The sequence below is a fragment of the Ipomoea nil genome, unplaced genomic scaffold (assembly GCF_001879475.1).
Source record: "Ipomoea nil cultivar Tokyo-kokei standard unplaced genomic scaffold, Asagao_1.1 scaffold0519, whole genome shotgun sequence".
In the NCBI taxonomy this organism is placed as follows: Eukaryota; Viridiplantae; Streptophyta; class Magnoliopsida; order Solanales; family Convolvulaceae; genus Ipomoea; species Ipomoea nil.
The window spans coordinates 151,921-170,893 of NW_017616947.1; the positions used below are offsets into that span (position 1 = coordinate 151,921).

General features: G+C 38.2%; 1 protein-coding gene across 1 annotated transcript; it reads left to right on the top strand.

Moving 5' to 3' along the window:
• The first annotated feature begins 6,640 nt into the window (after positions 1-6,640).
• Positions 6,641-11,577, top strand: LOC109174020. Its single transcript, XM_019323313.1, has 5 exons — positions 6,641-6,892; positions 7,049-8,128; positions 8,218-8,682; positions 8,731-8,922; positions 11,461-11,577. Exons 1-5 carry the CDS (start codon positions 6,641-6,643, stop codon positions 11,575-11,577), a joined length of 2,106 nt encoding a protein of 701 aa, XP_019178858.1.
• The last annotated feature ends 7,396 nt before the right edge of the window (positions 11,578-18,973 follow it).

Sequence of the window (18,973 nt, forward strand, 5' to 3'; positions counted from 1 at the left end):
CTGTGTCCAAAAATAATCCCTTCGGGGATTTTCAACTCCAAACTCAAATGCAAGTCCAAAACATGCCAAATCTCATCCAATACAACAAAATGACTTGAATCAAAGGAAATGCCAAGCAATGGCACACAAGAATCCTAAACACAAGCTCTAGATATGCATTTTCACAAGACAAATGCATAAACACTCACATTTCATAGCAAAACACATGTAGAATCCAAGAAATCACATATAGGTAAGCAAAATAGGTTTTGTAGAGCATGGTGTTAGTGTTTTTAAATGTTCAAAAACCCCATACTATAATTGGCAATATTATTATGGCATACTAAGATAGGTTTAGAGTTTGTCCATCCAGATCTACAGACGACTGATCAATCAGAAGCAACAACAGAAGGACTGACACTGAAGATCTGATTTAGGAAGCTGATTTCTAAAAGTCTTACACAGTATTATCAGACAAGTTTGGAAAGAAAATCAGCGTATATTTTCAAGAAAGGTATGGACCTAATCTTCTGATATTACATTCCTCTTTTATAGTCCTACCTTCTACAATCAAAGTCTTTTATGGAGAGAGTTTATTGAAGAATCTATAAGTACCCGTACTCGAAGAGATTTAGGGTTACAGCGAATATATGAAGAAACACTCTCCATCTGCTATATGAATTTAGATCTTTGATTGTCATGTATCTTCTCAATACAATATGTTCATGGTGATTAAGATGATGAACTTGAGAAGAATCACTGCTGCTTAAACGAAAGGACACTGTGATCACACTGTTGTGGGAACAACATTAAAGAGCATCGTTGAAGTGGACTGTATCAGAGTGCGCTCTCCAAGTGAAGGGATTTCATTGGACTTCTGTATGCATGGCTCTCCATCTTCAACAATCCACTAAACCTGTGTAGACTGGGTATGTACCTTGTGTGGGGCACTTGGGTAAGATTATTGTATATCTACCTTTGTACATTGGATTATGATTTAGTGGATTGGACGCCTATGTGATCGTTCCCCAGACGTAGATACACACTGTATCGAACTGGGTAAATATTCTGTGTCATTGGCTTTGTGCTGTTATCTCTCTCTTACATCTTCTTCATTATTTATTATTACTGACTGACTTCGTAACTGAATCAATTAGTAATCTCTGACAGTTGATTAATTCTGTTAATCTATCTAAAAAAGAGAATATGCAAAATTACATGTGGTATCAGAGCTTTTAAGTCTACATAGTGACTTGATCCGACGGGTTATTTTTAGTTTTGCATTCTCTCTGTTTTTTCGCAAGTTCTTTCTGTGTGTTCGTTGGCTGGTTGTTTGTATTCAGGATGGATGCAAGTATGAAACCACCAGAACTAGATGGTCATAACTACTCCTTCTGGAAGGCTTGCATGGAGATATTTCAAGCACAAGGTACCAGGGTTTATCGTACTTTCCTAACTGGGTGGAGTCGTCCCACTACTCAGAATGCACAAGGAGTTACTGAAGATAAGCCCATGGAGACCTGGACAGACGATGAAATGAATGACTCGGATCTAAACAACAAGGCATTAAATTCAATTGTAGGATCTTTGCATGAATCTGTATTTACTCTTGTCACAGGAGTAAAAGAGGCTAAACGTGTTTGGGAAATTCTTGAAACCAGATTTGAAGGAACTAGTGATGTCAAACAGTCAAAGCTACAAATGGTTTTGTCAGAATTCGAGGCACTCAGAATGACTGAAGAAGAAACCATTTCGACCTTCCACAGTAGAGTTCAGAATCTTATGAACCGAGCCTCAATCCTTGGAGAACCCTTCACTGATGAAAGAGTGGTAAAAAAGATCCTTCGATCTTTACCTAAACGCTTTCGAATGAAAGTAACTGCTATTCAGGAACACACAGGTTGGGAAAAGAAGACTGTCGGAGAACTTATGGGAAGCTTACACACATATGAACTAGAAGTTCTTGCTGATGATGATCTTGGAAGTAACAGAAAATGAAAGTCAGTGGCCTTTGTGGCTGAGGCTGATCGAGAATCTGACACAGACGACATAGATGATGAAACCTTGGCTCTTCTAACCAAAAATTTCAAGAAAATCTTAAAAGGTTTCAACAGAAAGGGACAAGGTCAGTCTACCAGGACACAATACAAAGGCAACAACTCCTCATATCAAAAGGCTGAAACATCACCTTTCTCACAGAACAATCAATCTCAGACTGGTCGAACCAGACAAAACAGAAATAGTTCCACAGACACAGTTAAATCCCTCAACCGGTCAGTACAGTGTAGGGAATGTGAAGGATATGGACACATACAGGCTGAATGTGCAACGTATCTCAAAAGGAAAAAGGCTATGTCGGTAGCTACTTTAAGCGATGATGAGGAGGAAACTTCAAATGATCAGTCAGATGATAATGTGGGAAACTTTGTAGCCTTCTTTACTGCTACAAACCTTCAGTTAGACGGAGATCAATCAGAGGAAAAATCATACATATCAACTGATGATTTTGAAGAGAGACATACTCATCTTGAAACAGAATTTGCAAAACTTGTTACTAGCTGGGAACAACTTTTGAAAGTGAATAAGAATCTGAATGAAGAGCTGAAGCAAAGAGATGATCTTCTAAAGAAACTGAATACAGATCTAGTCATAAAAGAAGATCTCATCACTCAGATAAGGTCCAGAGAAGGAAAACTGATCAAGGAATTGGAGAGTCTGAAGAAAAATATCCAAATGATGGACACCACATCTACCCTAGATAAGATTCTAGACTCTGGCAGAAACCCTAATGACAAAAAGGGTCTGGGATTTGAACGATGTGAATCTTCGAATAACGCACCTAAGTTCATCAAAGAGGGTATGTCTATGATCACAACTATGAACAAGGATAGTCATCTCAGTCAGTGCAGAACAAGGGAAAGAGGTACGATCAGACTACTAATACTGGCCTGGGCAGATTAACTCATCAATATCATTATTCAAGGTTCAAAAATAAGATTGTCAAAGTTAAATATTACACCCCTGTTTGTCATTACTGTAAAACGAAAGGTCATACTCGGCCTGAGTGCTATTTTTTCTACCGAGATCAAAGGAAGGAAAAATATCAGAATAAGACCATTACACCATTCACTCGACAGGTTTGGGTCAGGAAGTCAGAAGTTATCTGCTACCCCACCATTGTTCTGACCGCATCTACAACTGACGCTAGATGGTATTTTGACAGTGGGTGTTCCAGACATATGACAGGAAATGTTAAGTGTCTAATGGCTGTTCAACCTAGCAGTGGAGCTGTAACATATGGAGATGGACAAAAAGGGAAAATAGTTGGGAAAGGTGTCCTAAATGTACCAGGTTTACCTCAATTAGAAGAAGTCCTGCTTGTCAGTGGGTTGAAAGCGAATCTTATTAGCATCAGTCAGTTGTGTGATCAAAATTGGAATGTGTGCTCCGATCGTAACTGCTGCAGAGTTAGTGACAAAGCAAATCAACTAGTCATGGAAGGAACTCGGTCCTCAGACAATTGTTACGTCTTGGCAAATGGAACTACTTGTCACTTATCCAAATCTGATGAATCAAAACTCTGGCATAGACGACTGGGTCACGTAAACTTCAGAGATATGGATAAGTTGATAAAACTGGAAGCAGTGAAGGGTGTACCTAAAATCAGAATAGATCCGGAAAAAATCTGTGGTGCATGTGCTATTGGGAAACAAATCAGAACTCTACACAAAGCAGTAAGAGGCATCACCACTGAGAAGTGCCTAGATCTTGTCCACATAGACCTCATGGGGTCAACACAAATTGAAAGCATTGGGGGAAAGAAATACATATTTGTGTGTGTAGATGATTTCTCTCGATACAACTCGGTATACTTTCTGAGAGAAAAGACAGAAGCTTTCAAGGCTTTTAAAACTCTGTGTATAAGAGTTCAGAAGGAAAAGAATGAGTCTATAATAAAAGTTTAGAGATTGAGGAGCGATCATGGAAAGGAATTTGAGAACTCACTATATTCAGACTTCTGCTCTGAGCACGGTATATCACATGAGTTCTCAGCCCCTAGAACTGCTCAACAGAATGGAGTAATGGAAAGAAAGAATCGAACTTTACAAGAAATGGCTAGAGTTATGCTACATGCCTCGCATCTGCCGCAGCGCTTCTGGGCCGAAGCAGTACACACAGCCTGTCACACCATAAATAGGGTCTATCTTAGACCAGGAACAACCAAAACTCCATATGAGATCTGGAAGGGCAAGAAGCCAAATCTGCAGTACTTTCATGTGTTTGGGACAAAGTTTTATGTGCTAGCTGATAGAGAACAAAGAGGGAAGTTCGAACCAAAGAGTGATGAGCATCTTCCTTGGATAATCTCCAAACAGTCGTGCCTACAGAGTCTACAACAAGAGGACTCAATCTGTGATGGAGTCAATAAATGTGGTTATAGATGACAGTCCAGAAGAGTCAGTAGACACAACAGTGACAGATTCAGTGACAGAACTTCATCTCAGTGATACAATTGCCACTAATAGCAACAGTCAGCCCAAACCACAAGAATCGTCAGATGAAGATCAAGAAAGTTCGGATCAAAAGACAAACCTCATAAATGATACAGGTAAAGACAAACCCACCAGAACTCAGAAAAACCATCCATCAGATAACATTATTGGAGATCCATCAGATGGGATGAAGACCAGGAGCAGAATAAGAAATAATTTGACAGATGTATCTGGGTCTGCATGTTATACCTCAAAGATAGAACCCAGAAATGTTAAAGAAGCCTTACAGGATGATCAATGGATCAAGGCAATGCAGGAGGAGCTACATCAGTTTGAGATGAATCATGTGTGGGATCTAGTTTCAAGACCCGATGGTGTTAACGTAATTGGAACCAAGTGGATCTTTAAAAATAAAACTGATGAAGCAGGGAATATAGCAAGGAACAAAGCTCGGTTAGTGGCTCAAGGGTATACTCAGATTGAAGGAATTGACTATGATGAGACTTTTGCTCCTGTAGCTAGACTCAAGTCAATCAGGATTTTGTTGGCTGTCGCATGCATTTTGGGATTCACATTGTTTCAGATGGATGTCAAAACAGCATTCCTGAATGGCTATCTCCATGAAGATATCTATGTGGCCCAACCTAAAGGTTTCGAAGATCCAGATCATCCTTCATATGTCTATAAGCTTCGAAAAGCTCTCTATGGTCTCAAAGCAAGCCCCACGGGCATGGTATGAACGACTGACACAGTATCTGCTTCAACATGGGTATAAACGGGGAAGTGTTGACAAAACCCTGTTTGTAAAAACTACTGGTAGTCATGTAACCATAGCCCAAATCTATGTTGATGACATCGTGTTTGGATCAACCTTACAGAAATACACTGACGAGTTAGTAAAGGTGATGAAGGAAGAGTTTGAAATATCCATGGTTGGTCAACTGACATACTTCCTAGGTCTACAGGTCAAGCAAAGTCCTGAGGGATACTTTATTTCACAAGAGAAGTATGCTAAGAATCTAGTTAAAAAGTTTGATTTGGAATCATGTAAATCATCTAGGACACCAATCTCCACCTCCACAAAAGTATCGAAAGATGAAACTGGTGTATCAGTGGATAACACAGTTTATCGCAACTTGATAGGGAGTTTGTTGTATCTAACAGCCAGTCGACCAGACATAATGTTCAGTGTTGGAATCTGTGCAAGGTATCAATCTGACCCAAAGGAATCACACTTGATAGCTGCAAAATGCATTTTGAAATATGTTAAAGGAACGATGCAGTATGGTCTCTGGTACTCCAAGGATAGTGTACTAAGTCTGGTTGCCTACTGTGATGCTGATTGGGCAGGACATATTGATGACCGAAAGAGTACTTCCGGAGGATGTTTCTTTGTTGGTAAAAACTTAGTATCATGGCGGAGCAAGAAACAAAATTCAATTTCACTAAGCACTGCAGAGCCAGAATACATAGCTGCAGGAGGATGTTGTACTCAGTTGGTTTGGATGAAACAGATGTTCCTAGATTATGGTCTCACTCAAGGGATAATGACACTCTATTGTGACAATGTCAATGCTATTAATATCTCCAAGAATCTAGTTCAACATTCCAGAACAAAGCATATTGACATCAGGCATCATTACATCAGAGTCTTGGTTGAATCCAAGGAAATTGAATTGGAATACATTCAAACTGACAAACAACTGGCGGATATTCTAACTAAGCCGTTGGACGCTAATCGTTTTGAAATTCTCAGGTTTGCTCTGGGAATTTGCAGAATTGATTAAATAAAGCAGTTGGTCAATCAGAAAGGAGTGGTGTACACGGGTCAGTATTACGATTTGACTTTTTGAAGACTCCTCTCTATTTTTGTTAAGTGGTGTTATTTTGGCCTTAATGATATCTCAAAAAGATTTTAATCTTTTTCAAAATTCAAATGTCCTTGGGTTCCGTTTCCTTCCTAAAAAGAAGCTATACCATTGTGTCAATCAATCGCATCTGCATGATATTTGACAAGCCGCATTGATTAGGGTTCTTCACCCTTTAGTCTATTTGATACCGGGCCAAGAAGAGAACAGGCCTTCACGCATCTCAGCACTCAAACCCTTTCTCTCTCAGCATACCTGCTCTCAGTATTGTATTTCTCTCCTCTCACAAAAATTTCTCCAATGGCGGACCCGGTAAGAAATATCATCATCAAGCTTGGAAGCAAGACACATTCTCCAGAGGTGGCCCTTAAGCACATTCAGACGTTATTGCAGTTTGCTATGAAGAAGAAGCTCAAACTTGATCCTCTGCTTCGCGACGAGATTTTAGTAACTGTGATGACCTATTACCCAGAGTTTTATGCAAAATGGTCTGAAGATGATGCGACTGAACTGCTTATGATGGTTTCTGAAACCAGGGATGAAGTTTCTCCAGTATATATTCCAGAACCCTTGGATGGAAATCGGGCCGGGGCATTCCTTCAATACTTTGCACATCGTGCCCTAGAATTGGTTGAGGTCTCTCGACGGCAAGCGGAGGCGCACCCTCTGTATCTCGAAGCTGGTTAGAAAGAGGTAAAACACAGACAGGAGATCCTCCGAAACAGGTCAAACAATTCTGAAACTCCTATTGAAATTTCACCAGATAAACCTGATGTTTCTGCTACCCCATCTTGTGTGCCTGTTATTTCTGAAAATTTAACTGCTTTGGATTCCGAGAATGCCCCTGTGAATGTTGATTCTACATCTCTGCCTGTGAGTGAGTCTGTTGGTGTGAAAACTGATGTCTTGCCTGTGTCTGATGATAAAGAAGAGTCCTCTGATGAGCCAAATAAACTGAGTTTAGTTGTTTATGCTTCTGATAATATTGCTCTGCCTCCGGCTGAAATTGCTGATGACCCTAAAGAAGTTTGTTCTGTCGTTGACACTCCTATCTTACCTGTTAATGTTGAACCTGTTGATCTATCAAGCCCCCACAAGTCTGAGAAAACCAGTGGTATCCTAGTCTACACTGCCACATCATTGGGCGAAAGTTTGGAACATGTGCGACATTTTGCTGATCTACCATCTGCTTCAATCCCTCAACCGTATCAAGTGATTCACCCTTCCGAATCTTCCAGCGAAGATGATAAAATACTGGCTGAAGTGTATGGATCTCAAACACTTCCATCTGTTATTCCAACTGTTGAGGCCACTGCTCATCCTGACTCCACGACCTTCAAAATTCGAGAAATTTCGAATATTATTGGGAGCTCATCTGCCAATGTTTCTGATTCCAGTCATTCTGTGACTCCTGTTCAATCCCCATCCAAAGAAACAAGAAGGTCTAAAAGGAAGAACGTTCCAGTAAAGGTTGTTGTTGAGACTGGTGATGACAGTGCTAATGTGGATCAGCCTGAGAAGAAAAGGAAGTCGAGTGAGGGTGTTAAGCCGGAAGAAAATCCGCCTATTCAACAAGTGTTCAAGACTCTGCGATCGTCTGTTAAGCAAAAGGGGCTTGCTGTTCAAGTTACTTCTATGCCTGCACCATTTGTCAAAAAAGGGAAGCCATCCACACGATCAAGAGGACGGAGCATTACTCCTGAGGTTCAACCTGTCGAAGAAACTGATCCATCTGTTTACAGGCCTCAGTTTGTTTCTCCTGCTGCTCAGACCAAATGGTCTACCATGGTTAGAAGGGATCTTATTGTTCAACGATCTGTGGATTAGAACCAGATGAATTCTGTATGTGACATTTTACCTTTGTCGGTTTGTTGAAGACTGTCACGAACATCTGCCCATACTCTAAGCTTCTCACGTATGAATTCTATTGTAATCTCAATGACGAGATTGACGTCCTATTTAGGCCACGACCGATGCAGATTTTCATTAGAGGAAGGTGGTACGTTTTTGGGCCGGACATGATCAATGAATACTATGGTTTGACTGATGTGCAAGAAGACCCTGTCACTGACTGGAACTTGGTGGCCAGAACTCTTACTGGTGGACAGACAAAATCTTGGCCTACAAGAGATAAGGACTATCTGCAGAGCTCGCATCTCACATCCAGATATGTGATTCTACATCGGCTGGCCCTTCACAATTGGCTCCCATCAGCCCATTTCCACACAGTTGGCAAGTTACTGGCAGGCTTCTTATTTCGCATTGGAAAGAAGATGCCAATTGATCTGGGAAAATGGATTTACTATCACATTCTTACCTTAATTCATCCACGGGAACAGAAGGTAAGACTACCCTTCCCAAATCTGATTTTTGGCATTTTTACCACTCAGGGTCTTGAACCTATGCCCAGTGAGGTGATCAGCCCAACACTGCTCTATACTGTTGATAAATGCCTGCTGACTGGTGATCACATTCGGGATGTTGTTCCTGTGTCTGCCCCATCCAATTCTGAACCTGATGCTGTGTCTGATGACTATCCTCGTGCCAAGGATATTCAGCTTTCCATACAGTTGAAGGAAAGTGTAACACCCCAGATTTTCAAGACATTTAAAACTTATAATAAAGGTAGAATCATATTAAATCCCAAGCTATAAATACAAGTGTTCGGGGTGCTATGCCACACCTGGGCTAGAGAACCCAAGTGCACAGGCTAACTAACTAATATCCTCAAAGCGTAAATACGTAAACGTGGCACGCAGGCCAAAAGGGAAACTATCTACTTCTAAGTTCTAGCGCACTCCAGTGACTTAATCTTCTGTTCCAGAAAGCCAAATATATCTGTTCAGCGAGAGATGCTGGTAACCCACTCCAACGCGTTGAAATACAATACATATAGAGATATATATAGATATACGAAAACCATTTTGAGCATGAAGATATATCCTACGAACTCTAGCTTTAAAAACCGGGAATGACTCGACAGATGAGGCCAGACACAAGCACAGTTATAATATGCAGTTCACAACAGATAAGGCAGATAAGGCAAAGCATAAACAATGATCATAACCCAACATGAACAATCCCCAACATAAACCCCATAGTCACATCCCCCAAGACACTCGTAATCACAACTCGTCCATGTCACAACACATAACACACTTTGTTGGCGCCACAGGACCAATCGCATGCCCATACATGAGGGTCAGCGCATATAGCTCTGACACGGCCCCGCAGCACCCTGCCCCGTATCGCAACACGGAGGGGTCGATCGCAACCGACCGATGAACCGCAGCTCATCATAGTGTTTGATCGCAACCAAACAGTGGACCGCAGCCCAAGAGAATGTCATCTGACCGCAGCCAGGAAAAAGGACGAACCGCAGCTCGTATAGAAACGTTTGATCGCAACCAAACGGTGGACCGCAGCCCAAGAGTATCAATCTGACCGCAGCCAGCTTCTGAACCGCAGCTCAGGGTAACCAATTCGATCGCAACCGAATTGGGGTAACACACACATAACACATAGCAAGCACATGCAACCCACATTACACATTAGGAAGGGGGAAAAAACGTATAACAAAACCTATGCGTGATCCATCACTTATTAAGAATAGTCCTAAGGGGTTCATACTTCTTCCACCTAGGTCAACGGGATACCAATTCAACTAGCATGCAATATAACAGACTCATAAACCTACGAACGGTACCCGAAACATCAAACTAGACATAGGCACGATAAACGGAGTCCGTTAGGACACCACGGGGAACGGGGAACATCAAACGGGGAAGCCGGGATCCCGGGTGGGATGAATTTCCAGCGGGTAGCCGGTGGGTGGGGGCCACCCGCCGGCTGCCCGCCGGTTTTACTGTTCCGGGCAGCGGGTCGCCGGCGGGCAGCGGGTCGCCGGCGGGCAGCTGCCCGCCCGCCGGCCACCCGCTGCCAGGCGGTGATTCTCGGCACCGGGTAGGTGGCGGGTCCCCTACCCCCACTGACTCTTTTTCATCAATTGCGCCCCGGGAACCGTTGTGGAACCCGAAACCATGCTTAGACACTTTACAACGCAATTAACGACAACACGTAGACAATTAACGGATCAATTACGAGAAACGAACGACACATAACCTATCATGCTTTTCTAAATATAATCAACACCCAAACATGCGATTTCCCCACCCGATAATCCAAGAATAAGATCATACGATACAACCTAGGGTTCTAATCACTTTTATATCAACAAGAATACGGTTCGTCTTCTAATTGCAAGATTCGGTAAGAATAACACATAAACATCAAGAGCATCACATAATTATCAAGAGCAACGCATAATCATCAAGAACTCCATATAATTACCAAGAACACCATAATTATCAAGAATCTCCCGATATCAAGATTATCAAGATCCCCCATGGGATCATCACATCAATTACCAATAATGATCATCATAACTTGCCAATACACAATAATATGGGGAAACCCTAAGGGGGAATTATAACTATGAAAATAGGTTTTGTTGAGACATGGGTTACCTCTTAGCCTTAATTAATTCCTTGGCTATAAAGGGTCTTTCTTTAAGCTTTCTTGCTTTCTTGATTTCTTCTAAGGGAATTCTTGGAGCTCTTTTGGGATGGTGAGTCGTTTATTGTGGTGGGGGGTTCTAGGTGCCTCTTAAGTCCCCTATTTATATATTTAGGAGTCCTAATTAGGAACTAATATTATAGGCTTGCTAATTCTATTCCTTTTGGGACTAAGGATTGGGTTCCATGGTCCATAGTGGACCATATTAATTAATTAAAGAGAATCCTAATCATAATCTGAATAGTAAAACACCTACTTCCTTTATTCCTAATAGATAACTAGGTCTAGGATTCCTAATCAGAATCTGAATAGTAAAAGGTTTACTTTCTTTATTCCTAATAGGCTTAATGCTCTAATTTAGGCAAGGGCCCACGGTTCATGGTGGGCCTTATTAATTAATTAAAGGGAAACCTAACCGAATTAAATCATATTTAATTATTATTAACGGGATTAATTAAATAATTAATCCGAGATTGAAGGCCGTAACACGGGGTGTTACAGAAAGGGTCGCTGATATTGAGACAGTACATAGCATTATTGCAAAGCAACTGATAGGGGCCCGTACTGAGCTGGCAACCGTTCTACTTCGTTTAAGCCTATCAGAATCTGCTGCTGCTGCTGATCCTGCAAAGTCTGACAGTGACACTCCCTCCAATGCTTGACCTTTGGCTATCATTGGCAAAAAGGGGGAGTAGTATGAACTCAGGGGGAGTTTTTGTGTTTGAGTACCTTCTGGCCTTGGCTGGGCGTTGTTTTTTATGACACCATTTCTTGCTTTTGATCATAAACTGTTTTGGATCTTATGTTTTTGTTTTTGTTCTATGTAATCAGATCAGACTCATGGGTTGCTTCTTTATAATAACCTATCTTAGATCTTTATGTTTTGTCTATCTATATAGTCGAGTTGTTTTGTCAAATAATAGCCAAAGGGGGAGTTTGTTAGTGTTTTTAAATGTTCAAAAACCCCATACTATAATTGGCAATATTATTATGGCATACTAAGATAGGTTTAGAGTTTGTCCGTCCAGCTCTACAGACGACTGATCAATCAGAAGCAACAATAGAAGGACTGACACTGAAGATCTGATTTAGGAAGCTGATTTCTAAAAGTCTTACGCGGTATTATCAGACAAGTTTGGAATGAAGATCAGCGTATATTTTCAAGAAAGGTATGGACCTAATCTTCTGAGATTACATTCCTCTTTTATAGTCCTACCTTCTACAATCAAAGTCTTTTATGGAGAGAGTTTATTGAAGAATCTATAAGTACCCGTACTGGAAGAGATTTAGGGTTACGCCGAATATATGAAGAAACACTCTCCATCTGCTATATGAATTTAGATCTTTGATTGTCATGTATCTTCTCAATACAATATGTTCATGGTGATTAAGATGATGAACTTGAGAAGAATCACTGCTGCTTAAACGAAAGGACACTGTGATCACACTATTGTGGGAACAACATTAAAGAGCATCGTTGAAGTGGACTGTATCAGAGTGCGCTCTCCAAGTGAAGGGATTTCATTGGACTTCTGTATGCATGGCTCTCCATCTTCAACAATCCACTAAACCTGTGTAGACTGGGTATGTACCTTGTGTGGGGCACTTGGGTAAGATTATTGTATATCTACCTTTGTACATTGGATTATGATTTAGTGGATTGGACGCCTATGTGATCGTCCCCCAGATGTAGATACACATTGTATCGAACTGGGTAAATATTCTGTGTTGTTGGCTTTGTGCTGTTATCTCTCTCTTACATCTTCTTCATTATTTATTATTACTGACTGACTTCGTAACTGAATCAATCAGTATTCTCTGACAGTTGATTAATTCTGTTAATCTATCTTAAAAAGAGAATATGCAAAATTACACATGGGTTACCTCTTATAGACTAAAAGACTTCACTTTACACTTCAACAAGCTCCCCACAAGGCTTACTTTCCAAACCCACTTCAAGAACAACCAAAAGATCATAAAGATCCTACTTTTAAGAAAAAGACATCTAAGATGGAACCAAAAACACAAGATGGACTTAGATCTTACCCTCCTAGATCCCCAAATAGGTGAAAGGTTGAATCTTGGAAGCAAATCTTGAAGTCTTGGCAAGGTCTAAACTTAGCTTGGAGGAAAAGCCACTCACCTTTCTAGAGAAAAGGTAGAGCTAATGTTTTAAAAAGTGTAAGGGGTGAAATGGAGATGTCTTCTAGGTTAGGTTACAATACTAATACTTGGTGAAAGGTCAAGAATTCCCTTACTAACATTTAGAAAGTGTAAGGAACAAGGGAACACCCTTCAAAGCTCAAGGTACAACATGACTTTGAAGTTGACTAGTCAAATACTAGTCCTCAAGTATTAAAAATTAGGATTTTAGGAATTAATTCCTCAATTGAAATAGGATTAATTACTCAATTAATCCATGGATTGAATGTGGATTTTTGGGGTGTCACATTAAGAAGTTAAGCTCGAATCCTAAGTGTTTAAGTACCTAAGTCTTAGTAACCTTAGGACGCGCGGTGAGATTGTGAGTTCTCTTATCGTTTTCTGTTATGCTTCTTGTGCTTTGTTCTTCTTTCAGCTTTGGGTTATTTTAAGTTAAAGCACAGGGTAAGGGTGTGGACTTCTAGGTTTCCTTCCGTAATTGTGTTGCTTCTATATGCCTCAAGGATGGAACCATCGAAATAAAGGCGAATCTGACATTAATTCCTAAGTAGAGCATAAACTCAGCATAAGAGTTGGGGTGCTATGCCACATCTAAGCTAGAGAACTTAGATGCACAGACTAAACTAACTAAACAAGGCATAAACCACAAATAATATCGAAATACAAACCAAGGCACGCAGGCCATCTAATCAAAGCTAAAACTATCTAAGTCCACAGATCCAACTAGCGCGCGCTGAAGCTACTTGTCAGTACCTGAAAATAATGTGGTGTAAAGACTAGCATGCATCCTAAGAACACAAGACAAGACGATAGCAAGGCTCAATAGTAATAAGCAATAACAACAATAGAACAACATAACAATCAACAACAACAACTTGTCCATGTTCTAACCATATACCAAGTTCCAACCTTTACTCCTCTCCATCCTTATATCAATTCCAACCTATACCTCCATGCCACCCTTATATTGTCTCCCTTATCCCTCCAGAGCACTTCATGGCTCCCCACCGACATACCACCAACAAAACCACCAACAAATTAGATAGCTCCTCAGTACCATTCGCATGATCTGTGCCTCTAGCACTACTACCAAGGGGTTAGCGCATATAGCTCTGACATGGCATCGCAGCACTTATAACTTGATCCATGCCTTTAACAAGCAAATCAAGGTGATCTGTGTGTAACACTCGGTGTTACGACCTTCAAGCCCTGATTAATTATGTAATTAATCGTGCTAAAGAATAGTTAAAAAGAATTTAATTTAGTTAGAATCCCCTTAATTAATTAATGTGGTCCATAATGGATCGTGGACCCTTGTCTATATTAAAGACCTTAAATATGTTAGGAATAAAGAAAGTAGGCATTTACTATATTAAAGACCTTAAATATGAGAGGGAAGGAGGATTCTAAATGCTTCCTAATACCCTATTTATAGAATTAACGAAATCCTAATTCGAATCTGAACGGTAAAGGCCCACTTTCTTTATTCCTGACAAGCTTTAGATCCTAGTTTAGACGAGTATCCACGATCCATGGTGGACCACATTAATTTAGAGGCTCTATCCAAATTAAATCCTTTTTAATTATTATTAACGGCATTAATTCAATCAATTAATCCCGGGTTTGAATGCCGTAACACAGGGTGTTACAGCGTAGACACTAGGGATTGTTTCCCTTTTTGTTATTATGTTGAGCAGTAACTCCAGTTGGTAGTAGTTTTTAGCCTGTGCAGTTACTCGAGAGTGGGTAACTATGACGGTGACATTCCCTTCAGTTATTGATTTGGATTTTATATCCTAGTTTATTTAATTCTTCCCTTGTTTAATCCTATTTAGAATGCTTTATTTTGGACTCTAGAGTTTTAAAAAAGGGAGTGCTACACATGGATTGAGGGACTACTTGATAGGGAATATTCTCCGATTTTGAATCTCCATATACATTCGTGTTATCGTTTTATAATCAGATCGGAGTCAAACGGTTCGAGTCAATGTCAAAGTCAAACCCGTCAATGCTTGTGCGTATAGTATATAAAGGGTCGTCCTAGCCCTTCTTTAGAGGGGGGCACTCTCTTCTCGCCTCTCTCTCAAAAGTGTGTGGTTCTCTCTAAACACTCTCTACAAACTCAATTAAAGGCTTTACTTATGCTATTTTGGCTATTTTGACTCTATTCGGATCAATTCATCATCATCTTTTATACAATGCACATACGATTTCTATACATGATCTATACAGACCAAATATATTGCACCAAAATTCTATTGCCCACATGAGTTCCAGAAGAGTGGTGGAATACAAGTCCAAAAGATTTAATCATGTGAAAATCTAGCAGATTTATTCACAAAGTCCTTATCTACATCTACCTTTGAGAAATATGTTCATAAAATTGGTATGCGTAGGTTAGGAAAGTTGTTGTCTTCAGGGGGAGAAATGACATCTCGGTGCACATGAATTATCGGTCCAGAAGACCGACAACTCTTGCAATCCTGAAGATTGAACCTAGAAGGTTTATAGTTGTACTTTTTTTCCCTTAACTAAGTTCGTTTTTCCATTGAATTTTTCTTAGTGTATGATTTTTAATGAGGCAACTAATGCAACACATGATTATCCAAATATCATGTACTTTTTTCTTGACTAGGTTTTTCTAGCGAGTTTTTAACGATGCATGATTGTGACAAAATAATGTCCAAGAGGAATTGTTACAAATATATTATTAATGGACATTATTATGATTTATTCTTGTAACAGTTGATTATTGTAAAGATCGAGTATTTTGTATCCTATATATTTGTGTATTCATGTACAAATGAAAGTTGTTGAATAAGAAACTTCTTCTGCTATTTTCGTACATCTCTATTCTTTGTCTTTGTGTTTATCAAACGAGCTAAGACCTGCAAAGATATATGCATTACAAAACTATCACTCTATTAATATACTAGCAATGATATGCGTGTTGCAGTAAAATAAAAATAAGTGGGCAATGTATTTGCCTAACATTAATATAGTGATTATATCGAAATAGATTAGAGAAAATAATTTGAGATTTTATATTTTTTTATAACACTCATGATTCTTTAATCTTTACAAGGTAGTATTTGTTCTATATTTTCTAAAACTTTTTTATTTTCAGCACAAAAAATCAATTGTCTCCACTACCGGAATTTGATCTCGTGACCACCCATTTGGAATGGTAACAGAGGTATCACCATATTAAATGTTGGCATAATACGAGATATATAACACTAAATAATTTGTAAAATTTAAAGTTATAATTTTTAATATTAAAGAAAGTAATAAATTTTAATAGACTTAGTTAAAGTTTGATTATAATATTTGATAGAAAATTATTTCAAATCTACTTCAATTTTGAATGGTTGCGCTTCTTCGGTTAGTGGTTGTGGACTTTTTCGTAAATCAAAACAAGAGGTTAAACTAATGCTTAATATACTAAAGGCACATTTTTTAGTACTATACTAAAGGCACATTATCTATGAATTTGAAGCTACATTATTTGAATGTCGAAGGTACATTATTTTGTATACTATGAAATAATGTACATTCAATACATAGATAATATTTCTTTAGTATATTCAAAATGTACATTTTATTTATGATCATATACACACAGTTGTATGTACCATGGTACACAAAAAAATTTGCCACACTAATTCAATTAGGCTACTTTTGGTTTAGAATTGAGATCTAAGAGCATCCTTTAGTAGTTTATTTTCATTGCGGTTTTGAAGAATTTTTGTAAGTATGATTAGGAAAGAGAAAAAAATGTGAAATAAAAAGAAAAAGGAAAATAAATTCTGACAATATTTAAAATAAATAAATAAATAAATAAAGTGTTTAAAATTCAGAGTGGTCGCCAGCTGGCAGCCACTCTGACGTTCCCACGCGCCCGTTGGGGCGACAGTGACTATGTTTAATTTCTTTTCTTTTTTTTTTTTTTAAATTTTAGACATTATCTCTTATTTTTAGAGAGAAGAACCAAGTCATAATCCATGTTCCACATCTAGAAAAAACTCACAAGAAGATATTTGAGCCGACAAAAACCAACAAAAAAAAAAATCTATTATGGATGCTCTAAGTGGTTAGAGTGGTATTATTGTGGTAATAAATTAAAGCATTATTGTAATTGCGAAAGGTCTTCATGAGGTTTATTTTAATTTTAATTTAAACCAATTATTATCGTACTCTTCTTCTTCTACTAAAAAGTTGAATTCTCAATTCCAATGGTTCTCCACAAAGCATTTGGGATAATGTAAATCACGGTAACATAATGACTCAGCAGATACGACCAAATTCTGGTGCGCACAAGAAATCTGTCCACTTTACACATAATCTCACACTGTTACCGGCGAAGTTCAAACATTAATCTATTCTCCCAAATGTTGTCTATTGAACCATTGAGCTAAGCATGTACATCAATTATTGTACTCTTACAAGTAGCAGTGCGTGTCAAATCATATAATTTGATGAGGTCCAACATAATGCTATGAAAAGCACTTACATGCATTCGCATTTAATTTACTCACCATCACTGCCTGGCCTTCTATTCATCTTTAAGCGCAAGTTTTGAAATAGTCAAAAGTCTTGTTTTCAATTGTTAAATTGACTGTTCAATTTTGTCAGCAAGGAGATTGGTTCTATCCTGCTTGCTCATTCTCATTTGATCCATTTTATATAAGTCTAAATACTCTAATAATTAGAACGGGCATCCAAGGAAAAAAATAGAAATTAATCTGAGCCGTCCATCTAAAATATCAATAAATGAGATATAATTTTTTAAAAAATGCTCTGAAATTTTTATAATAAACTCAAACTTTGAGTGCAAATAAAATGTGATAAAAATACAAGTAATATATGTAAGTGTGCAAGTAAAATTATTTAAAAGTGCAACCATTTACACTTAATAGTGCAAGTAATTTATATTTTCACATTGGTGCACTTAATGATAACGTTATGTGCACTTTATATATATATATATATATATATATATATATATATATATATATATATATATATATGAGAGAGAGAGAGAGAGAGAGAGTTAATTACTAAAATGGTCCATTGATTATAGTGAAATTACCAATTTGGTCCTTCGTTAGTTTTGCCATTAGACTTCCGTTAACTTGGGACCAAATTGGTAATTTTCTATAGTCAAGTGACCATTTAAGTAATTAATTTATGTGTGGACAATTCGGTTCGGTTTTTCCGAATTAAACCGTACCTCCGAGGGAGATCGAAGACTTGAAACTACATCGAAAGACAAACATTAAAGTAAGTAACCGTACCGAATGATTCGGTTAAAAATTGATTGGAAATACCATTTGATTTTATTTATAATAATAATAATAATAATAATAATAATAATAATAATAATAATAATAATAATAATAATACGGTTCAGTTGAACATAAAGGAGACATCAAAGGGCTTGGATTTACTTATTTATTATTATTATTATTATTATTATTATTATTATTATTATTATTATATTTTAAATAAAATCAAAAGGTATTTCCTTTCAGTTTTTAACCGAATAGTTTAGTACGGTTAATTACTTCAAGGTTTTGGTATGGTTCGATTCGAAAAAATCGAACCAAATTGCCACCCTTAAAGTTAATTGCTGAAATGGTCCCTTGAGTATAGCAAAATTATCAATTTGTTCCCAAGTTAACGGAAGTCTAACGACAAAACTAACGGAGGACCAAATTGACTAAGATTTTTAAAGTTGAGGAACTTAATTGGTCAAAAAAATAGTCGAGAACCAAATTGATAATTTCGCTATAGTGAAGGAATCATTTTAGTAATTAACTCTCTATATATATATATATATATATATATATATATATATATATATATATATATATATATATATATATATATATA

Excerpts from the sequence above, each read along its gene's own strand:
- LOC109174020 (XM_019323313.1), top strand. The coding sequence starts at position 6,641 with ATGGCGGACCCGGTAAGAAATATCATCATCAAGCTTGGAAGCAAGACA. Across the intron at positions 6,893-7,048 it reads CCAGGGATGAAGTTTCTCCA|GAGATCCTCCGAAACAGGTC; the intron begins GTATATATTCCA and ends AAACACAGACAG. Across the intron at positions 8,923-11,460 it reads CCATACAGTTGAAGGAAAGT|CAACTGATAGGGGCCCGTAC; the intron begins GTAACACCCCAG and ends ATTATTGCAAAG.